The sequence below is a fragment of the Vulpes lagopus genome, chromosome 4, assembly GCF_018345385.1.
Source record: "Vulpes lagopus strain Blue_001 chromosome 4, ASM1834538v1, whole genome shotgun sequence".
In the NCBI taxonomy this organism is placed as follows: Eukaryota; Metazoa; Chordata; class Mammalia; order Carnivora; family Canidae; genus Vulpes; species Vulpes lagopus.
Genome location: NC_054827.1, coordinates 72733637 through 72760319, shown reverse-complemented (window position 1 = coordinate 72760319; position 26683 = coordinate 72733637). Strand labels below are relative to the sequence as shown.

Below are 26683 nucleotides of genomic sequence, written 5' to 3'. Positions count from 1 at the left end.
GCACACCTACACTCCACTGCATCTCAGGCAAGGCATTAGACCATAGCTTCCACAATTGCTGAGGACACCTAAGTAAACCTTTACAAACAACTGTGTTTAACCAATAATCTGCGTTGTTCCTAAGGGTAAACCAGGAAAGCCACCTGCCAAGAAAACCAAGGACTCAAAGGTAAACCCCACAGCGGCATGTTTCCTATAAGCATTCTATAAGCATCCTTTTCATTCTAGCTAAACTTTATTTTGCATTTTAGAAATCTGAGATTTATTGAATGGCTGCCCCATGTTTGGTACAACGGGAAGGCATGCATATGTGAGTGGGTGGGGGTGATCTCTCTTTTTTAGGCCTCATGGGAGCACATTTAGACCCATTTTTCAGATTGAACAACTGAGGCTCAATACTCAGCAAACTTGTATAAAGTAAAGTAGTATTGAAGAAAGTAAAGCTGTTAGGATCTTCATGTTTTAATTTAGGAAGAGAATGTCAGCAAAGTCTCCTTTCTCTTTTAATACCTTATTTTCAGTGCGGTGGAAAAATGTCTCTTAGGGTATATTTTGGCCTGGTGCTCCTTCACTGACCATTATTTCTGTTACTCTCTCAGAAGCCTGAAGATGACAAAGACCCCATCGATGCCCTGTCAGGCGACTTCGACAGCTGTCCTGCACCCACAAAAGCCTCAGAGAACACAGCAGAGGTACTATACTTCTTCACAGGGACTTTCTTTGCATACATAGAGTTGTAGGCCGCAGCATGAATGCAATGATGCCATAGAGGGCTTGAAAAAAAAAATCCATCATTATACTACCCTGTCACCATTATGGAGCATACTTCTCTTTTCCCCTCTGTATATGTAGTACATGGTTGTTCATTATTTCAGGCGATATACATATATGTATGTGTAAATATATGTATAAATATAAATATGTGTATACACACACACATATAAGTTCAAGTCCATATTTAATACATTACTTATTATTCCATAAGTGTTTTTAATCTCCATAGCCATCATGTTTGAGCGCCACACTATCACTGTTTGACAATAATTCTTTGTCACTGCTCCTTTCAAATGAAAGCAGACGCCACCTGCCCCATACCTTCGCATGGCTATTGCCCTCTGGGGTTTCCTCACCTCTCTGCCGGGGCCCAGCTGGCTGATTACCCTGTCCCTCCCTCAGGGCCCAGATCAAGCATCAACTCCTTCAGGAAGACTCCTCTTACTGCTTCTCCCTTCCCAGGCCAAGGTCAAGGACCTCTCCTGCATGCTCTCTTGCACACTGGGATACACTTGGTCTGTGATTACACCAGTGAGCTTTGTGCTTTATACGGCAGCTCTGGTCAGCATTAGCTCTGGTCTGCTATGTGACATAGCAGGTGCTCAAGACGTGATTAAAGATCAATTAAAAAGAAAAATAGGTGGTACAGTGAGTGTGTGGCATTTTACCTATAACTACAATTTTATATAAATAGAAAATTGAGTGCCCCTGTCATTTTCAGATGAATTAATACTGTAGATCCGTGTGCTATGGCTTTGATCTTAGTGATTTGTCAGTTCTCCCCATGGTGGGTGAGTTAATTTCTAGACTACCTCAGCATCCTCTCTCTCACTCCTGGATAAATAATGCCTTTTTGATGAACAGGACTTTTATACAAGACTTGCCCCAGGTCTCTGTGATGATTTCTTTTGTTAAATTTTTTTTCATAACACTGAAAATCAGTATCCCATTTTTGCTATGTTGGCACATAAAGACCAATACTGCCAGAAGCAAGCACTGTTTTGGTGAGCAAAATTCCTCATGGAATTCTGTATTTTTAATCTTTTTACTTTCTACCTTAAATAATGGAAAACTTTGAATATACATAGAAAAGTTTAATTATCTTCAATGGACTGATGATAACAATAACCTCATTACATTTCCTTTGCTTTAGGACAAAGTCAAGAGAACTGCTCCCAGCTCCAAAACACCAAAGAATGGGGGTAAAGCAAAGGATTCTGCAAAGGTAAACAGCACTAAATATTACTGCAAAGTGGCAATTATATGGAGTGGCATTTATCCTTTTAACCGTTCAGTTTCTAACTGGAATCTATTCTGAATAATTGTTTAAGCACCGTCTATCCCATAGCATTTTTTTGCTAAAGAAATTCAAGTTTTAGAAACTTATAAAAAGTATGTGGTACTTCAGAAATCCAAATGTTCATTCTTACCACAATTCAAGTTTCTTGCGTTTCCCCCCTTTGTCGCACGAAGTGTGGATAAACCCACTCTAATTTTATGGTTTGCAATGCCAGCTAAGCTGTCTGTGCTAGCCCATAATCAATGTAGGCCCTCTCCTACCCCAAATTCCACTTTCCTCAAACTCACTTCCAACTGTATCCCCCCACCTGTCTGCAGTTAGCTTTGCCTTCAACTTCAAAGAGAAAATTGAGGCCACCCGACACAGAATCTCCAAGGTCCCTCTCCCCTCTGTGTGCCCTCATTTGGCCCTTCTCTCCGAAGGGTCAATAATCCAGTATCTTCTGTCTTTTTTCTTGTGTTATAAACATATTCTAGTTCTTTCACCTCTTTAAAAGCTATTCTCCAACTTAAAAGCCATTCTGCCTACAGCCCAATTCCTTCCATCCTTTCACTTCCTTCAAACATCCTGCTTCCTCTGCTTGAGCCCTGCCTGCCATCAGCAATGACATGCTGGTTGCTAGTTCATTGGCCCTTATCAATCCTTAGTTTACTCAATCTCTCAGTAAGTTGAGGCTGTGATGGACTGAGCCTTTGGCAAATACTGAGAAGGGTGAATTTTTTTTTATACTTTTCCCTCTCTAAGGATCCATACCACCACCACTTTAAATTGCCTACAGCACATTTCTATTTGTATGTAACACATGGACAGTACAGGTTCATATAGTGTATTTCATCAAATCTAAATCACCAGATATAAAAATATATACCATTAAGAAAAAGTCAACAATTTGATTTATTCACTATAAAAACCATAGCAAATTTAGACATGTTAAAGTGGTGGTGGCAGCAGGGGAGATAATGCCAGAGAATGTGGTTGGTATAAACTTTAGGACTTGGAAGTAGATTTTCTCTAATTCTGTATACTATTGAGGGTTTCTAAGAGTCACGATATGCATTAGACATCACCTAGGGAGTATTAGTATTACTTTTAGGGAGGGAGGAGTATTAGTTCTACTTTCTAGAGCAACATGAAAAATGATGTACTTAAACTAGTGAGTAGCAGTTCCAGGGTCCAGGGGCACCTGACTGGCTCAGTCAGTAGAGTATTGTAGGCTTTGCGGTTGTGAGTGAGTGTAGAGATTACTTAAAAGTTACAGGGTCCAGATTCTTAGGGCTGGGCATTAATGGAGGCAAACTATTGAGAGGTTGCTATTAAAATTACTCAAACTGTTGGATGAGACAACTTCTAGATCCTTTCCTATTCCAAGAACATATGATTTAAAGGGTTATTACTATGGGCCTCTGACTATGAGAAGGTGAATGTACAGCTTTAAAAACTACTCTACCTGCTTCAAAACACTAAGTCTAGATGGTGACATAGGAATATCCTGAACTCACCTTCTTTGCATGGACATACTACAGTTACATATTCAATTATGTCCTATGGAAAAAAGCCCCAAAACTAGCTGAGCGACTACTACTTACCTAGCAAATGAGAGCAGATCAAATGCAGGAAGGCAGACAGGAACACAATCTCACCATAACCCAACTCCAGGCACCATAACCCATAATAAAAAGGAAACTCGAAACCCACAGCTTCTTTCTGGGGAGCAAAGGATTTGTACCCCATATTGGGCATCCCACCTTATATTAAGATCTGAATTTGAGAGATAAGTCCACAAATATCTAATGTTGAAATCCAATGGGGCTTGTGTCCACAAGACCCACAAGGCTTTAGTTGATCTGAGAAATTTTCTCAAGGGCTTGAGAGCACAGACTCACCTGCTCCAGGTGAGGCAGCCAATTGAAAAGCACCCAGACTTTCTGTGAAAGGTATAATGGCTTATTTTATGCATTGTTCTGAGGGTTAGGGGCTTGCTTAAATACTTGTCAGGCCAGAATCTGGTAAACACCATCTTTCTAGTCTCTCCCTGCTTCACTTCAGGTCATCAGAATCTCCTTGAAAGCAGTTCATACTGATCTGGAGACCTAGCTTTTGTGACTACCACCCAAGAGACAAACCCTCTCCAGCACGCCAGCCCAGATCACTGGGCTATGGCAAGCCAGCAGGACTTATTCTGTGGTCTCACAGGACTGTATATATGTGCCTTCTTTAAAAGATGGTATGTAAGGCCATGGCTTCCAATCAGCTTCAATCTAGGTGCTGACAGAGATCTTCCCCTTAGGGACTGTGACAGATCATGGCATGCTCTCAAATACTAGGAATCAGTAAAAATAAAATTGACCAAATAGCTTATAACAAAGGTTTGAAAGACAACCAAGTTGCTAGGACAGGGTAGAAAAATAAGGTTCATCTCCTGTATGAGGACACTCCTCCAAGACTATGAAGAGTGCCTGTTTGATTTAGGGCATAGAAACCAATACAGAGTCAAGGAAAATGAAGCAGTAGATGAATAAGCTCCAAATCAAAGAACAAGATCAAACCTCAGGGGGGAAAAAAACAAAACAGAATGGACATAAAAGATTTACCTGATGAAGAGGTCAACAGAATAGTTAAGAAGATGCTCATCAGGGCGTCCAACTCTTGATTTTGGCTCAGGTCATGATCTCATGGTTGTGGGATCAAGCCCTGCATCAGCTCCACACTCAGTGGTGAGTCTGTTTGAGATCCCCCCTCTCCCCACCACACAATCTCTAACAAATCTGAAAGAAAAGAAAAGAAAAGAAAAGAAAAGAAAAGAAAAGAAAAGAAAAGAAAAGAAAGAAGAAAAGAAAAAAAAGAAAGAAAAGAAAAGAGAGAGAGAGAGAGAGAAAGAAAGAAAGAAAGAAAGAAAGAAAGAAAGAAAGAAAGAAAGAGAAATGCTCACTCAATTTGGGAAAGGAAATGAGAACTTCAAGAGATGAGAATAATGACAAACTGCCAAACAGCCAAACAGAAGTCACAGACCTGACTTCTGTTTGAAAAAGGCATAGCAGAACTCACCTAATCAGAGCCATAAAAAGAAAAAAAATGGGGGAAAAAGTAAAGATAGGTTAAGGGACTTAAAGGACAACATCAAGTAGACAGACATCAATATTACAGGATACCCAGAAGGAAGAGAGATAAAGAAAGGGGCAGAAAACTTACTTGAAGAAATAATGGCTGAACCCTTCCCCAACCTGGGGAAGGAAACACATCCAGATGCCCATAGGATCCCCCCAAAAGATGAATCTAAAGACACCCATACCAAATAACATTATAATCAGAAAATCACAAATTAAAGACAAGGACAGAATCTTAAAATGCAAAAGAAAAATCAGTGGTCTCTGACTATCAGCAGATTGTCAGCAGAATCTTTGCAGGCCAGAGCAAGTGGCAGGATCTATTCACAATACTGAAATTTTAAAAATAATAATAATACCCTTATAACTAAGAATACCTAGCAAACTTGTCATTAAGAATAGAGAGCAAAAGTTTTCCAGATGAAGAAAAGCTGAGAGTTCATCAGCACTGAACCAGCCTTACAGGACCTGTAAAGGGACTTCCTGAAATTGAAAATACAGGGTACTCATTAGTAACAGGAAAACTTAATGAAAAAACAAATCTCACTCTAAAAGTAAATATATGGTAAAACTTAGAATAATATGAAGGTGTAAATCACTTATAAAGCTGGATGAAGGTTAAAAGGCAAAAATAGTAAAATTTGACTACAGTAATCCATTAAGGGATATAGAAGACAAAAAAAAAAAAAAAAAAAAACGTAAAATGGAGGTCCCAAAAACATGATAGGAGTAAAAATGTACAACTTTAGAGCGCATTCAAACTTGCTATCTACATTTTTTTTAAGATTTTTATTTATTCATGAGAGATACAGAAATAGACACAGAGACACAGGCAGAGGGGTCTCCAGGATCACACCCTGGGCTGAAGGCAGGTGCCAAACTGCTGAGCCACCCAGGCATCCCTGTTATCTACTTTAAATAGACTTTTATATTGTCATAAATTTCATAATAACTATAAAGCAAAAATCAATAGTAAATACACAAAAAAATAGGAATATAAGTTTCCTAATACAGAAAGTCATCAAATCACAAAGGAATAGAGTAAAAAAGGAAAAGAGGATCTACAAAATAGCCCAAAAAAAAAAAAAAACAATCAACAAAATGGCAATAAGTGCATAATGAAGAGTTACATGCCAACATAATGGACAATTTAAAAGAGAGAAACCTGTATCCTACTGAGACTGAATCAGGATGAAACCATTTTGAACTGGCCAGTAGCTTAGTAAGGAGATTAAAGCAGCAATCAGAAACCTCCCAGACCTTCAGGACAAGACAACTTCACTGGAGAATTCTACCAAATATTCAAAGAATAATTAATACTAATCCTTCTCAAACTTTTCCAAAGACAGAAAGGAAAGAACACTTCTAAGCTAATTTTACCGAGGCCAGCAGTATTCTGATAACAAAGCCAGAGTAAGACACAAAGGAAAATCACAAGCCAATATCCCTCATGCACACAGATTTTTAAAATCCTCAAAATATTATTGGGGCATGCTGCCTCCCTCTCCCTCTCCCTGTCACTCCCTCTGCTTGTGCTCTATCAAATAAATCTTAAAAAAAAAAAAAAAAAAAAAGGATCAAATAGATCAAGTGGGTTTTATTCCAGGGATGCAAGGATGGTTCAACACCACCAAATCATCCAATGTGATATACCACAATTAATAAAGCACTTACTAAATTTCAACTTTCCTTTATGATAACTCTCAACCAAGTTGATATAGAGAGACATACCTCAACATAATAAAATTATGACAGACCCAAAGCTAGCGTCATACTTAAAGGTGAAAAAAACAGGAAGCTGTCTTTTAAAATTAGGAAGACCAAAATGCCCACTCACCACTTTTATTCAGCATTCTACTGAAAGTCCTGTTCAAAGTAATTAGGCAAGAAAAATAAAAGGCATCCAAATTGGAGAGGAAGAAGTAAAACTGCCACTATTTTCAGGTGACCTAGTATATGTAAAAAATACCAAGGAATTCCACCAAAAACTATTAAACTACTTCAGTAAAGTTGCAGTATACAAAATCAATATACATTTATCTGTTGCAATTCTATATATTAATAACAAACAAAAAATTAAGGAAATAATCCCATTTACAATTGCAACAAAAGACTAAAGTACCTAAAAATAAATGTAATGAAGGAACTTAAAGAACTATACACTGGGAACTAGAAGACATCGATGAAAGAAATTGAAGAAGGTACAACTAATGTAAAGCCTCTGTACTTATGGATTAGAAGGTTTAATATTGTTAAAATACTACCCAAAACAATATAAAGAATCAATTCAATCCCTGTCAATATTGCAATGGCATTTTTTCACAAAATATTTTTAAAATCCTAAAATTTGTATAAAACACAAAGACCCTGAATGGCCAAAACAACCTTGAGAAAAAAAGAAGCATCACACTCCCAATTTTAAACTACATTACAATACTAATCAAAACAGAAATGGTATTGGCATGAAAATGCACACACATAGATCAACAAAACAGAGTGGAGGAGCCCAAAAATAAGCCCATACATATATGGTCAATTTATAACAAAGGAGTCAAGAATATACAATGGGGAAAGGGAAAGTTTCCTCAGTAGTGTTGGGAAAACTGGACCCCTGTCTTAAATTCAAGTCTTCAATAACATTTTTGTTATTGAAGACCTGAAACCATAAAACTTCTAGAAGGAAACATAGGTGGTAAGCTCCTTGACATTAGGCTTAGCTCAGATTTCATGGATTTGACACCAAAAGCAAAGTCCACAAAAGCAAAACAAGAAGGACCTGATGAAACTAAAAAGTTTCCACACAGCAAAGAAAACCATCAACAAAATGAAAAGACAACAGACCCAGTGGGAAAAAAAATATTTGCAAATGCTACATCTGTTAAGGGGTTAATATCCAAAAATGTATATATATTTAAAAAAACCTAAAACTCAATAGCAAAAAAGCAAGCAACATAATTTTAAAATGGGCAGGTGATTCAATGGATATTTTTCCAAAGACCTACAAATGGCCTGCAGGCACATGCCTCCGATGTGCTCATCCATCACTCATCAAGGAAATACAAATCAAAACCACAAGGACATATCATCTCACACCTGTTAGAATATCTGTTATCAAAAAGTAAGTGTTGGTGAGGATGTGGGAAAAAGGGAACCTCCTCTACTGTTGGTAGGAATGTAAACTGGTGCAGCCACTAAGGAGAAAGCAGTATGGAGGTGATTCAAAAAATTAAGAATAGAAGTACCATATGATAGAGCAGTTCTTCCTCCAGGTAGTTAGCCTAAGAAATTGAAAAATTAGGAAAATATATTCACTGCTATGTTCATGGCAGCATTATTTAAAATAGCCTAGAAATGGATACAATCGAAGAGTCCATCAATGGCTGTATGGATAAAGTGGATGTGGTATGTATAATAGGATACTCTTCAGCCATAATAAAGAAGGAAATCTTGCCATCTGTGACAACACGAATAGATCTTGAGAGCATCATGGCAAGTGAAGTAAGTCATTCAGAAGAAGATAAATACCACATGATCTCACTAATTTGGGGAATCTAAAAACAAAAAGGTGAGCTCATCAGTTGGTTGTTTCTAGAGGGGAGACAGGTATGGGGTGGGTGAGAAGGGTAAAAGTCAGAAGAAAAAATTTTAAATAACAAAATCATGTGAATATATTGTACTGCAGAGTGACTACAGCTCACAACGCTGTATTGCACATTTGAAATATGCTGAGGTCTTAAATGTTCTCAACACAAGGGGAAAAAATGTTTACCCGTGAATGATGTTAACTATACTTACTGTGTTCATCGTTTTGCAGCATACCCAAATACCGAATCATTGTTGTATTACTTGAAACTAAAGGTATAAGTCAATTTATACCTCAAAAAGGAATGAAACCCATAAAGGACATAGGAAGCCAGATTTGATTATTACTTGCTCATGCCCTTGTATCTCAGATTATTTTCTCAGTGGATTAGCTGCCCCACAGTGCCCCCCAAGTAAGAGAACTGATCACAATAGAATGAATGAATCCCATCCAAAAATACCTGTGTTTTTCTTCACTTACCTTAGCCTTCAAAAAAAAAAAAAGTAAAATTTTAAATCACTTAAAAGAGAACAATTCATAGTTTGGGTTAAATGAAAAGGAAATCCTTAGGTAAGGCCCATCTATTTTTCCTCCACTGACCTGTCATCTTTTGACCCTTTAATTCTGAAAAGCCCATGTTCTCTTAAGCCTCTTCTGCTAGATCGGCTTTTTTGATACCTAATCCAGGAAAGAAAAAGTTCAGTGATGGTCCGCTTTCCCTTTTAGGCAAAGCAGGAAACTTCCAAGTCCAAAGCTGATGAAAAAAATACAAGTTAAAGTTCACGCTATTTGGTAAGTTGGATGTTTGCTGTAATGGAAGACAACCGTACCTTCTACAGACTTGTGTCATGGGCCTGTGAAACTAAGCCCATTTCTTATTCATGTTCTTTTTATACTGTTGGCATCAAATGCACATGGCAGTGTCTAGAGGCTCATTTGCTGAAAAGCAAGAAATGGAATCATGTGCTATTGGAGTGTTTAAAAATAGCAATCTTATGATTAAGAGCCCTTTAAAATATCAGGCCAGGCTCTTAAAGAAAATGACTGTGTAAGTCTAGCTGAGTCTGAAACCCAAATGCTTGTGACTACGGGTTACTGAGACAAAGCCACCTAGCCTGACAAAGCCATCTTACAGAGAGAGGTCCTTATGATGCTGGTATTACCAAAATACCAACCCATGGTGGGCTGGACAGGAGTACCCCATCTGGTCTACTGGAAGTGACGGGGTTTTTTGGAATAAAAACGAAAGACTGCAAAACTAAGATAAACAAAAGTGGTCAAAGTCAAGTACTTTGTTTAATTCTACTTGTATGTTGAGAGCCCTTATAATTCTTAAGTGATTCCTCTTCTCTAACGGTAAGGCTTGATGGCTTAGAATAAGACCTAAAACTGCTGGCTGACCAAAGCCTAAAGAAAATAAAAACGTAGGTTAGATTGGCTTAGTGTCTCTCTCATCATGGTCTCTTATTTCCTGTAACAAGAAAAGTATACTTATTAGAACTATACTGAAGATCTTCACCCAAATTACAGGTTTTCTATTTTCTTAATTGTAGCATTTTCTAAGAACATTCTTATGGTTACTTATAGGAAATTCCTTGTTGCCATCTGTTACACAGTGCTTCTGGTAAATGTTAAATCTACTGTGCCTAGATGAAGAAAATTATGCATCAAATGGTTTACCGGATTTTTTTTTTCCTTTGAATTTTTCAAGGTATCGGCCTATAAAATCTTCAGCTGGTGGATGGTGACTTTTGAAGGACAAAGGGCTTTGAACAACAGCAGTTTTTTTCTGGGTGGCTTCTAGACAGTGTTACTTGTCGAGTCTTGACATCCTAAACATTGGTTATTCTTTTCCCAGAAAGAAAATGAATGTGTGTGGTTCATCTGTGTTACTGTACTGAGTATTGATAAACTTTGAATTTTTAAAAATTGCCTTCAGTTGGGAGAGATGGGAACTTTATATTTCTATGAGATATATTTGATAGTTTCTTAAAGCAACACATAAAAGAAGGAAAATCCTTTGCAAACTTTTGCACATTCTACACACAGTGCCTGTAAATCTCCTTAGTATTTCAGATTGCACTTAATTCTTTTGTTGTTAGCATTTGGAAAACAATGCTTTGAACATGTTTAATGTCCTGATTTCTCATTACCCATTTTCCTCTCGGGCTTTGGAACTGTATTTGATGTTTCTTTGGGTTAATGTGTATAAGTCAGACCTAAAGTATTGTACATTGGGCACATATCTCCTCTTGGGCTGCTAATAAATTAATAGATAACCTGGACAGACCAGGATGCGCTGCACCCAGTACTCTTTTTTTTTTGCCAGAAGTTATGACTTCTGTACCTTAGAGCCGGGATAAAAGATCCTGAGACTTGAATCAAGTCAGAAGGGCAAAATGCAGACTCTTTGTCTTGGAACGTAACAAGTTCTAATAGTAAAATCTAATCCTTAAGACTATTCATATGCCTTGACCTCCCTGGGGTTACTGTGTTAAGCTGTGCTTTCCACTTTTGATACATATAGGCAGAGCAGCAATCATGTGCTTAGAGCCATTGCCACTTTAGTCTGTGCACTGTATACCATCTGGCTTTATGGAAGTTAGGTTTACCAAATACCAAAACTTCTACTTAAAAAAAAAAAAAAAAAAAAAAAAGCTACCTGCAATTTAAAAATCAACTTTTCTCCCACAGCAATTCAAGAAGTAGGTTCCGATGTCTACAACTTTGGTTTCTCAGATCTTTTGGAATGAATTGTTTATGAATATAGCACTGATATCCTTGGGGGGAGTTTGACAAATACTTCGTTTCTTGATACTGAATGCAGGAAAAGGTTATCATGTACATATCCTAAAACTGGAGTTTGTGTCAGAGAGTACAGCCTTCCTTAGCATGTATTTTACATTTCTGTTAGAACTTAGTTGACTTCAGCAAAAATAATTATCACCGATACTGTCCTAAAGGGAGGGGAGGGCAGCAGAAAGAACAGCTGCTTGTAACGGAGCATAAATTCTATTACTTCTCTTCAAAAATTCTTTCTACAATTCATGAACACACCTATAGGATTTCAAACTTCGGCCAAAGTGCGGTGTATCTATCCCATGAGAGATGCAGGCATTATCCTATTATTCTAAATCTGGGAAATAGAAGCCAGTGTTAGGGTGACTAAACAGCATTTTCAAGGCACTAACAAGCTCCCCCCCCCAAAAAAAGAAACCCTGTTCCTTTGGGATTTCAGTTGTATTTCTAATTCTTCTAAGTAGGTAGCATAAAAGTTTTTTATTTTGTTTTTTATGAAACCTTTGGCCTTCGCAGATGTGTGTGTAGGGAAGTGGCTGCAGTATTACTGATTTCCATGCATATATAGAAGTACTTTTAAATCCAAAGATTTACTGTAAGAGTAAACACAAAAGGTACTGTCAGTGGGCCCTTTTGTGCGTTGGAAAGGTCTCCAAGACTTGGGTGTTTCCTGATAATTACTGATGACTAGACTAAGCTAGAGAATCAGAGTCCTCTTCTACCTTTCCGGTTAGGAGGAAATCATTGCAAACGTCTGCTTCAAGGAAAATAAGACAACTTTTATTACCAAAGAGGTATTTGCACATTGTTGTAGCAATATTGTATCTATTTAGGAAATGGACTTTCCCAAAAGCAAATTAAAATAGGTTCCTCGGTTGACCAAAAATGAAAACCACTATTTCCATGTTTCATTAAATCAAAGTACAAAACACAATTAAAATATTTTACAGTAAAATCTTGGCTCTGTGTGTCTTTTAGAAGGTTAATCCTGGGGGGTGGAAATTACCAGCGATTTCTGGTTTCATTACCATGTAATACATATAAAAATAGAACTGTAAACACGTTTATGTCCAGAAGTCACTCTCGTCCACATATGTTAGAGCACACTGACATTTTTTCATATCATATGCTTTTAAACTTTACAGTACGGTTAAACTCATTAAAGACTTCAAAGACAACACATTGTCCACACTTAAGCTAATTATGACCAAGTATTTTCAGTTTTACAGTACATTATTTACGGGAGACTCTGCGAGGCCCTAGTGGCAGTAGGAAATTATTGGGGAATTACGAACTGGGCTGAATAAGGAGCGAGAGGAAGCATCACCTACCTAAGTATCAACAGCTTCGAGGTTCAACTTCAAATGAAAGTCTTCTCCTCTAGACCTGAACATACTCTGCTTTTTCAGAGGGACACTTGATCAGTCAGCATCTCTGAGGAAGTAGACCACATACTCAAATCAGGATTATTTGAGGAGAGTTCCATAAAAGTTGTGTTTTCTCAACAAAGGTATGGGGAGGACGTAAGCAACCCACGAGTACTGCCAGGACCAGTGAAAGCCAGGCTCTCACTTCACCCAAATGAGGAAAATACCAAATGGGAAAGAGGGCCACCTCCCAGGTCTAGCTTCGGTGGACGTCAGCCTGGGGCATCCTTCAAGGGAACCAGGGTAACAAACACCCCCACCTACTCTCTCCCACCCCAGCTCCCATCCGCCTTCCTGAGAAACTGACCAAAAGAGAGCAAATCACAAGCCTGAGGACATGAGCCTCCAAGTCAGCCCCTGGGTTCAGTGGTTCCTACGATTCACAAGTCTTTAGAGGGCAATGACTCAACAGCGTATGAGTGACATCCAGGTGGCAAGCCGGGCTTTGGAAAGCACAAGGCTTATGGATAGGGGTGAAAAAGGAGTAGGATGCCCTACACAGTAGGGACCCCACCCCTTGGGTTTACATTGCAGGGCGACACCTATCGATAAAACACACAGTAGCAGTAACCCATCGATGGGACAGTTGAGTAGCCAGTCTTTTCACAGGAATAGTCAAATGATCAAGAAGGAAGTGTCTGCAGTGGAGCCCCACCAGCCATCCCTAATTTGAAAATAATTGCATTCCATGACATCACAGATTATACAGGAACCAGCGAGGAACAGGCTGTTAGAGCAGTTCAAGCTTCTGGCTTTGTAGCCACACTCTGATCTTATCAAAATTCTTATCCATCCAACGTATGTTTTCCTCAATGGTTTCAATTGTTTGCTGGACACAACGTAGCTGAGAACCATTTTCCTTCAAAGAGCTGAAGAATTCTTTCACCTTGTAAGGAAAAACCAGATTTTTTAAAAATTTGTTTTCTTATAGTATACAAATGTAAGTTGGGGCTAGTTAAAAGGAAACGGAAGCCAAAATTCCAGCGTTTGTCAAAAATTCTACTTAGAAGGCAGTGCCTGGTGTCTGGGTACAATTCTACACACATAAACTTATGCTGTATGCAATGAGCTCATGCCTCATGATGCCCAGTTCTGTATTTTTCTCCTTAGCTTTTTTTACTCAGAGTTGCCAGGCCCTAAAAGACTTGACTGTATACCATTTTATAATTAGGGTTTCGGCGTATTTAATATGTGTTGCTGCGTCCACCCAGATGCTATTTTTTTTAAACATGGTATCTAAAAAACACAATGTGCAGACTATCTTCTTTGCCAAGCAAAACAGTTTAAACGGTTTCAACCACACAAGTGCAGTCTTCCTCCATGGGCCTGGCCTTGTAGATCTTTAGAGAAACACCAAGGACAAGGCTTCTTAGCAATTTATGGTGGTAATCCCTGAAACCTTGCCAATTTTTTTTTAATCCTTATCCACAATTAATGTATTGTTCCTCTAAGATAAAATCCACAGAGTTGCCCATGGTTTTAATGAGATAAGAGACAGCTGTTTCTTATTTCATCTCTGGGATTCTTAACTCCTGTGGGTTCATGTGAGAAATAGTCCGGCTCTGCAACAGCACTGACTATCGTGGTACAGTTTCACTTTACAAGGTTCTTGACCTGGGATCCCTGGGGGCTCAGTGGTTGAGCCCATGCCTTGGGCCCAGGGTGTGATCCTGGAGCCTCAGGATCAAGTCCTACTTCGGGCTCCCTGTATGGGGCCTGCTTCTCTGCCTCTCTCTCTCTTTCATGAATAAGTAAAATCTTAAAAAAAAAAAAAAAAAAAAGATTCTTGACCTTGTCCCCTAAGTTTTCACAACATTAATCCATATATTTTTGACTGTGCAAACAGGAAGTCAGTCTGGGCGAAGATGTATTACTTGTTCAGCATGGATTCCAAACAGTTCATTCCTTCCAAATCTATGTTATAATACCATATTTTTAAGTTTGGGAATAAGAGAAAGGTAAGTATAGGCTTGTAAAAGGTCAAATTCAGGGTCAAATTCAGTGATTCAGGGTTGTTCTAAAATTGTATCCCAAGACAACTTTTCAATGAGCTAAAGGCCTGTCTTCCTGCTGTACAACCTACAGAACATGGACCTCATGGTCCTGCCCTCGCTTTAGCTCAGCCCACTGTTCCGTACTCTCAGACTCAAGATTAATATTCAGTTCAAACAACTGTGGGCACTTTTCAGCAATCCAATCACCATAATTTTACTTAAGTGTTTAATTATTAAATAATTTAAGAAGTTTCAAATTATTTAAAAAAATCTAGAAGGAGCCCTTCATGACGGTACCACTTAAAAACAAAAACCTGTAAGAGCTAGAACTAAGCCAACTGATAAGCCTCACCCTCAAACTTTTCCTGACCCCAAATTCTCTCTCCTATGTTCATCTACCTTGGGATATGCAGCATCTCAATGGAGCATTGGATTCAAACCTGCCTCCTTGAGAATGTTTTCAGTGCAATAAGCAGTGTGATATAGAGGTACTAAAAAAAAAAAAAAAAAAAAAACCACATTTTCATCCTACTAACTTGTTTGACCCTTTGTAAATGATTTAACTTCTCTGGGACTCTGTTTCCCTATTTTTAAATTAAGAACATGCTCTCCCTTGCAGAGCCCTGGTGAGGACATGGGTTCTGCACTTTATCCATATAACTTCCAGCATGTACCAGGGACTCCATCTCATCTACTGATTTGTGAACCTTTACTCTGGCACGTACTCATCCCTCTGGCTTAATTACTGTGCTAGACACTGAGGAGGAGGCGAGGGATCAGGCAAGCCCCCGTCCTCATAGAGCTTATGCTCTACCTGGGAAGACAACAAACAGTAAAGTACAGTTACTGTATATATACTACTGTGGGGGGCAGCTGGGTGGCTCAGTGGTTGAGCATCTGCCTTCAGCTCAGGGCAAGATCCCTGGGGTCCTGGGATCGAGTCCCACATCGGACTCCCCACAAGGAGCCTGCTTCTCCTTCTGCCTCTCTGTGTCTTAGGAAGAAATAAAATCTTAAAAAATATATATATATATATATATATGTTATTTAATAAAATAAAAATTAAAAAAATATATATATTTATGCCATTGTGGACAAAATACAGAGGCAATGAGAGTGGGGCGGGGGTAGCCTGCTTTAGACAGGGTAGTATGGGAATGTGACATGGGACCTGGGACCTCTGAATGATAAAACAAGCCCTTGTACTGCCAAGTTTGGGAAAGAGCAAGCCGGGCAGAGGTAAGTTTAGAGGCTTGGAGATGGGAGAACACCTTCTTGTCCAGGAGCAGGAGGCAGCTGAGTGGCTCAAGGGTTGCATGACCATGACACACAACAATGTGTGATAATTGGCTGGAGACATGGCCCAGTCAGCATAGTCTTGTGTACATAGGAAGGAAAGTTCTGGAATTTATTCCAAGATAAACAGGTACGGTTTCAAGGAGGGGTCAGTCATGGGCTGATTTTCAGTTTTAAGTGTGGAAAATGGCTTGGTGTTGGCAAAGGGGGAAGCCATGCAGACGGCTATCACCATAGGCCAGGCAAGGGCTGAGAAGGGCCTGGGGTGGGGTAAAAGCAGACAAGGGACAGATACGGTACGGATGCTGGAAGCCGAGCCACCAAGACTCTGGGATGAACTGGATGTGAGGCCAGGAAGGGTAGACTGACTCCTACATTTTCCCTGTCTGGAGGACGCTCTCCTTTCTGAGGACATCCCAGCCTCCTTCATTTCCATGCCTCAGGCCTTTTGCACCTGATGTTTCCTCCGCCCACAACAGACACCTACATTTCCTTCAGTCTCTACTCAGAACTCTCCTGACCTCGCCTCATTCATCTTCAGAGTTTATGTCTGTCTGACACAGCAGCTGCCTGTCTTCGATCAATTTGTAACTGATTCCCTCAGTGGAGTTAAAGCTCTGTGAAGGCAAGGGCTTGTCTACTCTGTTCATGGTCATAGCCCCAGAATCTAAAAGCACGTCAGCCTTATAGTAAAAGTGAGAGGTCTCTAAAGAATCAATGAAAAAATAAATGAACAAGCAAGTAGCTGAATGAAATGGTCTGTTGCAACAGATCCGGTTTATGGACAGCTGTCTACTCATAGACCATGACTGGTCTTCATCACACAGAATTGCTCTCTGTAGACCTCACTAGAGGTCAATCTTTAATCATCATGTGCAACTTTACAACCCTAAATAAAAACTAGAGAGAAGGTAAGGGATGTGACATTTCTTTTGCATTTTCAAAGCATTCTCCCTGTATCAAGCTCTATCATGGTACAACCAGACTATACAATGGAACTGTTCCTAAAAAGATTGGTATTAGGTTCTCAGTTTTTATCTGTTGCAACCTTTTTTTTAAAGATTTTTTATTTATTTATTCATGAGACAGACAGAGAGGCAGAGGGAGAAGCAGGCTCCCTGTGGGAAGCCCGGTGCAGGACTTGATCCCAAGACCCTAGGATCATGACCTGAGCCAAAGGCAGACACTCAACCACTGAGCCACCCAGGTGCCCCTATTTTTAAAGCCATGTAAAATCTGTCCTACAACTTTAGAAAACATTGTTATAAAAGGGACACCACACAACAATGAACCAGACATCAAATTCCTCAAAGTTGAAGACTGAAAGTCTGATTTTGTGGAAAACTTGTATGTTCCATGGTTCCCTCTTACTAGATAATGAGAATAACTCAGTGTTTTTTTCATTTTTTTTTTCTAGACTGCTAGGAAGCAGTCGTCCACTTAGGGTACAATTGCAATAAACTATCCTCAGCATAAATCCCTTACATAGATACCTCTTTCTGTCAAGTATGCAGCTTTTTAAAAATTCAGCATTTCTTTTATATATGGACCTTGTACGGTTGCGTAAAATTCTTTCTGAAAGGACACCACATATAAGAAAGTAACAGGAAACCCTGAATCCAGAGAAAAGAGAACCAAGATTCCAGACCTGCCTCCTTCACAAGAGGTGGATGATCACATAGGTCATTTGTACCTGTGATGGTCACTTTTAATATCCTACAAACAGATTAAATGTCTCCAGTAATTTTTTTAAGCCCTAAAACATGCAATGGCAGAGCTAAGACTTCTTTACGTGTTGAGGAAAAGGCATAGTTTTCAACAGTTTATCTGTAACTGATTTTGGTTGATGTCCAAACACCACGGCATCCAAAACAGACATCTAACAGGTGACAAAATCCATCCCTACCTCTTCAGACCCTTACTTGGTCTACCCCCCTATTTATTAGCTAATTGTCACTTAAATTTAATAAACTTTTGTTTACCTCCTCAAGCCGTGCTCTTGTGGAGAACTGATTTGTTGTTCCTATTACCATAGAGGTTAGGGAAGATGAGCCAAGTTCAAACCTGGAGATGGAAATTGTCAAGATGTATCATAAAATATTTATTCATTCGACATGTGTTTTTAAGTGCCTTCTACATGATACAGCATTTAACTAAAAACTGCTTAGGCATGAAAAATGTATAACGTGATACCTACCCTCCCAATGTGCTAAGATATAGTTAGGTGTAAAAACTAAATACACTAACCACTGAACAAAAGATCTAGTACCCAAACGTAAGTGGTAGAGGCTTAGTAAGTGCTCCAAGAGCTAGCTAAGGGCAGGTCCAAGCAAGTCCAAGTACTAACCCATGGTGTAAGCTGAACTGTGAACAGGAGGGCTTCATGTAGGCCCGTGGGTATTTAAAAGGATTGTTCCAGATGGACTGCACCCTTCAGATGCATTAGTTAGAAAATCTAAAACAAATTTAGTGCTAAGAATAATTTTTTAAGGACCTCTACGTGCTATCTTCAATCAAAAAAAAATCCATTTAGACTACCACTATTGTTTTACAAACAAAGCTAAAATACAGGCTGGTTAATGGACTTTTCTAGTCATAGCACAATTTCTGGCACTACTTACTTTTGTATAAGTTTATCCCAATTTTCCCTCAGAAACTTCCAGGCCAATGGATATCCCACCGGGTTCCTGCCAACAGTTCTAAGAATATGTGGAAACTCTTGAAGTTTTATTACGTCTCCCTTAAAACTTTCATCTAGTAGCCTAGAATGATTAAGAGAAAATGTTAACAATGAAGAGCCCCTGGAAAAGTTATGAATTACTTCAATAAAATAAGGTGTGAAAGAAAAAAGTCAATCTGTCAATAATAAAGACAAGATAAATAGGTGACTAGAGCACTCATCAAGTTGCTATAGGTACATAATAAAAACACTGAAATAGTGTTTACAACACCAATTCCCCTATAATCTGTTCATAAGAGAAAATAGGTAAGAAAGGCCTATCTGGTATGTATTTCTAAATGCGTTAAAGACACACAATATGCATTCCTTTAAATATTTTTCTAACACCTGCTTCTAATTAATTACTGTACTCATTAGATGGATGCCCACTTGAATAAAATGTTCCCAGCAGAAAAGGCAATTCCAGGCCAGGGCCAAGAGAAGAAGAAGAGATGTCAGAAGGATCTGAGCTCATTTAACTCCTCTTGGCCACGTGAACACGAATTAATTACTCACCACTGAAGCTTTTCCTCATCTTGGCTAACACAGAGGGCAACTTCAATGTTATTTTTCTCAGTATTAGACAAAGAGGACTGATATTTTCTATAAAGAAAATCCCATCCTTCCGGTTTCTGGACCCCAACAGCAAACACTGCCAAGGTCACATCGCTGGGAAGGCTGTGGAAAAGAAGGGACCTGGTGAGAGTCTGGGAGACAGGAAGTGTGTTTGGATGTATAGTGGTGACCAGTTACAAACTCATAAACTGCCCCAGTGATCAGAGCAACATGCCTGGAAATATCAACAAAAAACCTCTTTCCTTCAGTTAGAGTTTATAAAAGAGGCACAAGAAAGTATCTACAAAGTATTAGGTTTCAAGTACCCTTCTCAAAAACAATGTGAACAGCCTCTTTGATCAATACCTACATATCTAACATACTTTAATGATGCTGGAGGACGGAAGATGACCACATCTTAAGCCAAAAGAAAGAAACTCCAACTAGACTCAAGATGTAATCCATGAACAAAAGTCAACGAATCAACAGGATCACTGTTTGGAAGTATTTCTTTAAATGGAACCATGTATATTGTTGGCCTAATATTTCCTAGAGAGATTTGAGCCACAAATATAAAAGTCCAAGAATAAATTCCAAATACAGGAAAATCCTACATAGCTTAGGACAGTATCAACAACTACTATACACACCTTATAAGGGACTTTGGATGCCCAAAGAAACTATTACTATGGCACGCACTGCCTCCGTCCCCATCTAGGACGGTTGTTTCAGTTCTGATCCTTGCCTCTATTAAATGGGAATTATCCTAATCCTATTTTAACTCTCTAGATATTTGACTTTTATAGATAGAAGTTCCCACCTGGCATTTCTTAAAACAGAAAGTTGAGAGATACACAGACCAATCGTAAAAAGCAATTTACTTTCCCCAAAAATACAGCAGAGCAGGCTTGTCTATACTTGTTTTTTCTTCCAACATTTAACACTGATGATCTAAAACAGAAATTATATCCTTCATGTGAACTAGCTGGTTGTTCAGTAAGCACAGACCTCAAATTTCCATCGGATTCCTTCCACTCTCTGAAATAGGCTTCTGCCCTCTGCACACAGGGCCGATACTTGCGCACACAGGCGAGGAGAAGGAGCTGGCTCCGCAGCATTCGCTCTGTCACTGAGCCCTCATCTGTCCATGTCTGATTATCAATGAGGTCCCTCAGCAGCCTGATGAGAAAGGCCTGCGGGAAAGCCACATGTGTCACCAGTTCCATCCCCAGCCATCTAGTGTTTCTACAAGCCTATACACCCCCAGGAGATGGGGGTTAATTTTTAAAGCTTAATCCAACTCCTATTTTTAAAACCATGTAATTTTTTTATTTTTAAATATTTTATTTATTTATTCATAAGAGACACAGTGAGAGAGGCAGAGATACAGGCAGAGGGAGGAGCAGGCTCCATGCAGGGAGCCCGACGTGGGACTCGACTCCAGGACCCCGGGATCTCAACCTGAGCCAGAGGCAGATACGCAACCACTGAGCCAGCCAGGTGCCCCCAAAAAACATGTAATTCTGTTTATTTTTAGTTATAAAAGGGGTCAAAACCAAGAAGTAATGATTTTACTATTTTGCGGAACAATCTTTTAGTAAATATACCTTCATTTAAAAATCACCATGAATTGCCAACTTTTGAAACTAAGCTTACAGGATTAAATTCTGAGAGCAAATTTTACAACAGGACTTTGTAACATTTTGCTAAAAAGAACCATTTCGTGCCTCATCCTCAAGTATCTGCATCATGGAGTATCTTAAGAGTAACCATCAAAATGATGGTCAGTAACCATTCACCGGTCAGAATGGCTAAACTGAACAGGTTAGCAAATAAACGACAGATGTTGGTGAGGATGCGGAGAAAGGGGAACCCTCTTACACTACTGGTGTGAATGCAAGCTGGTGCAGCCACTCTGGAAAACAGTATGGAGATTCCTCAAAAAAGTTAAAAAGAGAGCTAGCCTACGACCCAGCAATTGTACTACTGGGTATTTATCCCAAGGATACAGAAAGAGTGATTCAAAGGGGCACTTGGACCCCAGTGTTTATAGCAGCAACGTCCACACTCGCAAAGATACAGAAAGAGCCCAGATATTCTCCACAGATGGACAAAGAAGATGTGGTATATATACACAATGGACTATTACACAACCATCAAAAAGAATGAAATCTTGCCCATTTGCAATGATTTAGATGGAACTAAAGGGTAAGATGCTGAGCAAAAAGCCAGAGAAAGACAAATACCATATGATTTCACTCATACGTGGAATTTAAGAAACAAAACAGATGAACATAGGGGAAGGGAAGGAAAAAGAAGATAAAAACAGAGAGGCAAACCATAAGAGACTCTTAACTACAGGAAACAAACTGAAGGTTGCTGGCGGGGAGTGATGTAATGAGCACGGGGGTCACTGGGTGGTGGGCATTAAGGAGGGCACGTGATGTAATGAGCACGGGGTGGGGAGGTTATATGCAACTGACGAATCACTACATTCTACTCCTGAAACTAATGCACTATATGTTAACTTGAACAAAATAAAATAAAAGTTAAATAGTAACTGTCAAAAGACAGAAGTAAAGATGAAATAAAGGATTTGCACAAAGAAGGGAATAACAAATCTGTAAAATTTAAGTACAGATTCTTGTGCTGGGTCTTAGTGTCAGAATATCTTTGCTATTTAATCCAAATACTGAGTTAACTTTGATGTTTTTTTAATATATATGAAGACGTACATGTATACCCAATGGGAAGGATGCTTTCCCACACCCACACAAAAAGCAAACCAGTTACGTAGCCACTCAAGTCAGTAAAGGCTTCTACCTTGAACTGATTTTCCACTTCATTCATATCTCTTTTCTCCATCAACTTATACATAGGGATCAGCTCGTTCAAACCCTGGAACACCGGCATAATTTCCGTTTCATGTTTCAAGTACAGGGTTAAATCCAAGGCTTTTTCAATTGAGAGTTTTCCATTGCTGGTCAAGAAACACCATGGTTAGCAGTATAAAACAACAACAACCAGGAAATCAACTTGTTTTGAAAACTATTTTAATCCTCCAACAAGCATTCAATCAGATACAAATGCTCCCTTATTAATAGTGACTTTTATATAAGTATCTTTTCTTCCACACATAACACTGGCTTATTTACCACTGTGCAGGAAGTTTCTTGACTAGTAATGGAGCCAATGCTAACTTGGGGTAAAGACAAAACGGAACAGGTCAGCATCTTTCCCCCTAAGAAACAACAAAATGTGTGTTCAACTTCTAGAGAGAGATGGTCATTTTTATCAAAAATCAGTAATCTTGGTCAGAGAGACTGCCACTCCGTCAAAAGTCTGAGGGTCTGGATTAAACCCATTCTTGTCCCCATTTCAAAAACAAAGTGACTACAGATAAAAACCCTTCATTATGGAGCACAGGTGTTCAAAGTCTCAGTGGCAGGGCATATGCTAAGTACAAAACCCTCCAAGAATTAAGCGATAATATTACGGAGGGAAATAGTCTCAGGTAGGCAGAAACAGCTAGATAAAGCACTCCTGTCTACCTTCCATTGCTACTTGCCACCTTAAGAGGCCCAGCCAATAAAGAACTCAACATTTAGAACAAAGGGACATGGGAAACGAGAAGTATAGAATCCTTGCTTCCCACCTGGGTGACTCTCCTTGGAGTCCTGCCTAAATACTGAAGTGTGACTTTCAGGGGCACCACACTTCCTCAAAAACCATTGTCCTAAGGCAAAAAAAATAATCAGAGCAAACATGGTCCTCAACAACTCGAAGATCATTTGGTTGGGCCACATTTTTAAGTTATATTTCATAAAGCTTCTATGATGTTTAGGTATCCAGTTTGAGAAGTGCGGGGAGAAATCCTTTAATCCAAGAGACAAAATGCAAACAACTTGGTACTGAGCCACAGTGTCTTCTAAGAAGGCTTCAAAAATGTGAAAGACCCAGCAGGGCCAGAGAAGCTGCGGGATAAGTCTTTAGGGAAAGGGGCTTGTCACTATGTTAGTCTCTTGGTTTTCTATACTTTGGCATCAATCTGCTAAGTTGTTAGTAAAATTAAAACACAGATTACTTCTGTTACCTTACTCTGCAGACCTAGACATGTGGTTAATCACTAAAAGCAACCTTGGATTATAAAAAGAATTAAGGGAAAAACACCGTACAGCTCCTTATTAGCAAGCCATCATTTTCATCTTTAGAAATCCAGTGTTTGAATGCTAACAGCAGCTGCTTTCAGAAACAAACCGAGCCCCTGAGGAGTCTGTATTACCTGACAAGCTGAAATGCATTGTTAATGAGACTGGCCCGGTCATTGCTGCTGATTGTCGTGTGCGCCCCTTTTAAAAGAGCGGTCAAAGAATCCCATCCATCATCCTCATAATGCACAATGTAATAGCCATTCATTCCAACATTAAATTTGATCCATTCTACCTCTTCGGGGAGGATGAGCACATCTAGAACAAATAAAATAAATCACAGCTCCATTTTCTCTCTTGACTGATGAAAGCTTTTCTGATCAGAGAATGGACAAAGAAACTAAAGGCAAGTCTAATATTGAACGATTTTAATACTGAAATGAGTTTCATATTGAACACATTTCTTTTAGAAACCAGAAAAGTCCATTCCAATAGGCACAGGTCAGCACTAGCTTTAGACACCTATTTTTTGAGATTTATAGATCTATAAGGGGAATGCAGTCACATTGCAGGCCCTACATATGATTTAATCCAGCCATGTGTAACCAAGGGGGAATTTTCACTAGCAATCGCTTCTTCTTGCCATTATATAATTCAACTGCTTTAATCTCTATTTTGAAAGGTCTATCTTCACTAGAAAGTGGAAGCCAACAATTTGCTGAATATGAAGGTTGACTTAATCCTTCTCTTTTAACCAAGATACATAGTAAAACAAACTTACTAAGTCTTACACATTTCCATTTTCTTCTTGACTTAACCCAGTCACTTCTGCAATACGTTACCTGTTTTTGTCTTCAGCAAAAATCTTTGGACTGCGTCTGATTTGCTGGTAATGAAGGTCAGTGGAACATGCCACAGGTCCCTTAAAGAAAGAACAGATTATTTGTTGAATCAATTCAACAAACAATTGTTAAATTATCTATTGTACACCAGACGCCAGCTAGTTTAAAAGATGGCACCAAAACGAGCATAGGCACGAAGTCAAAACATCACCAGCCCATTTTCCAGCTTTGCAAGGGATGCCGGGTCAGGCACGACTCATTCTTCTTGGACTTCTTCAGCATAGCTAGGAATTTGGGCTCCAGTGAACCCCGGCATCCTTTGCAGAGGTTGGCTGACTGGAGCTTAGAGGTTCTCCCTTAAAAACCATGACCACTATAAATGGCACATATTGACATCATGTGACTCCCAAATCATTTATTATGAATATAATATCCCTTCAGCGGAATTCCTTCCCATGATGCACAACCCAAATCTCATCATGAGTAAACAGCAGGAAATAAAAACTGGAGAGCAGTCTATTCAAAGAACCAGCCTGTAATCTTCAAAAATGCCAAGGGCAAGAAAGAAAAAAAGTTGAGGCATTTTTTTAGGAAAAAAAAAAAAACTAAAAAAAAACAAAACTATACTAACTGAACATGTGTGACAATACAATAGGAGCTATACTGAATCCTGAACAAGAATTTTTTTTTCCTCTTGCTGTAAAGATATTATTAGGACAACTGGAAAAGTTGAAATCACCAGTCAGAATGGCTAAAGATATTATTTTGAACTCTCAGGTAAAGATATTATTAGGACAACTGGAAAAGTTGAAATCAGGTTTGTAGATCAAAGTAGTCTATCAATTTCATCTCATAATTTTGATAATTATACTGTACTTAGTAAGTGAACGTTCTTTTTTTATGGAAATATCAAACTGAGCTATGTCAGGATATCATGTTCCCAATGTATTTGCAGGTAAAAGAATTATATGCTACTGTGTATCCAGGAGGGCAGCTTAAGACTACACTAAACTCACCTCCTGTGGATACACCAAGTCTATACCTACATATAGAACAATTCCTTCTGAAAAAAAATTGAGGGTTGATAAATAGTTCTACACAACAAATGATAGAGGGACCGCAAAGAGAAGGAGAGACAGAGACAGGATAACAACAGGAAGCCCATCCCAACACGCCCCCCCCCAACCCCCCCCCCCCCCCACTGCCCCGGACATGATAAATGAATATCAATTTAAAGGACAACTAGATTGTAAGTGAAGGACATCCACTGACTAACTCTAAAGCATGCACCCAACAGTGTGGAATCTGCTAGAACTCTCTGCAGTCCTAGGCACCGGTGAGCACCACTGTTTACAGGGCCAGCTGCCTACGGCTATGCCAGCAACCCCAAGGCCCCCCGCCCATGCCAGCTCCAGTCATCCTGCCAGGATGGCCCCAGCAGAGTATGCTAGGACCCACTCGGGCCCCAGCTATCCTACCATGGCAGCGTTAGTGCAGGACAGCCCTGGACGCTACAGACTGCACCTGTTCCCACTCCAACTCTAGACACCCTACCAGGGCAGCATCTCCTCCAGCTCCAGCAGTGTCTCCAGAGTGGCCCAGGGAAAGAATGCCCCAGAACTTCCCAGTCCATGCACACTCCAGCTCCTACCGTCCCACTAGGGCAGCTCCAGCACAGAGTATTTGGGAACCCTGGGCCCATACCCACTCCAGCTCTAGCCATCTCACCAGGACAGCCTTGGTGCAGTTTGCCCTAAGACACTTCCCCCATCCAACTCCAGCTTCAGCTGGGGAGCCAAAGCTACAGGCACATGCAACCTACACAGGGGATGTTCCCACAGCCGGTCAGGACAAGTGGCTCTTCTACCTAATTTGCAGAAGTAGACATATGAAGTCAAACAAACCAAGGGACACAGAGGATTATATTCCCAACAAAAGAAAATGAAAAAATTCCAGAAAAAAAACCCTAATGAAATAGCTAAGTAATTTACCTGAGAGTTCAAAACAATGTCATAAAGATGTTCCCTGAACTAAGAATGGAAAATACAACAATTTCAATAAATAACTAGAAAAAACAACTACCAAACAGGAGTCACAGATGTGAATAATAAATGAAAAATACAATATAAGCAATCAGCAACA

The 26683-nt window shown here is 39.4% G+C and overlaps 2 protein-coding genes across 27 annotated transcripts in view; one reads left to right on the top strand and one right to left on the bottom strand.

The window, feature by feature from the left end:
* Positions 1-11065, top strand: part of CAST (calpastatin) — a 110108-nt gene extending 99043 nt beyond the window's left edge. For all 24 annotated transcript variants that reach the window (XM_041751478.1, XM_041751477.1, XM_041751480.1 and 21 more), the window contains 5 exons: positions 125-169; positions 600-692; positions 1928-1999; positions 9488-9553; positions 10473-11065. In XM_041751478.1, the coding sequence (XP_041607412.1) occupies positions 125-169; positions 600-692; positions 1928-1999; positions 9488-9538 (261 nt within the window). In that variant the 3' untranslated portion in view covers positions 9539-9553; positions 10473-11065. The remainder of the gene's footprint in view (positions 1-124; positions 170-599; positions 693-1927; positions 2000-9487; positions 9554-10472) is intronic.
* Positions 11066-12318: 1253 nt separating this feature from the next.
* ERAP1 (endoplasmic reticulum aminopeptidase 1) overlaps positions 12319-26683 on the bottom strand; it is a 43042-nt gene continuing 28677 nt past the window's right edge. For all 3 annotated transcript variants that reach the window (XM_041751450.1, XM_041751453.1, XM_041751451.1), the window contains 8 exons: positions 24542-24621; positions 23834-24017; positions 22375-22531; positions 20560-20744; positions 19513-19674; positions 18899-19039; positions 18260-18341; positions 12319-13873 (listed from right to left, as the gene is read on the bottom strand). In XM_041751450.1, coding sequence (XP_041607384.1) covers positions 13718-13873; positions 18260-18341; positions 18899-19039; positions 19513-19674; positions 20560-20744; positions 22375-22531; positions 23834-24017; positions 24542-24621 — 1147 coding nt within the window. In that variant the 3' untranslated portion in view covers positions 12319-13717. The remainder of the gene's footprint in view (positions 13874-18259; positions 18342-18898; positions 19040-19512; positions 19675-20559; positions 20745-22374; positions 22532-23833; positions 24018-24541; positions 24622-26683) is intronic.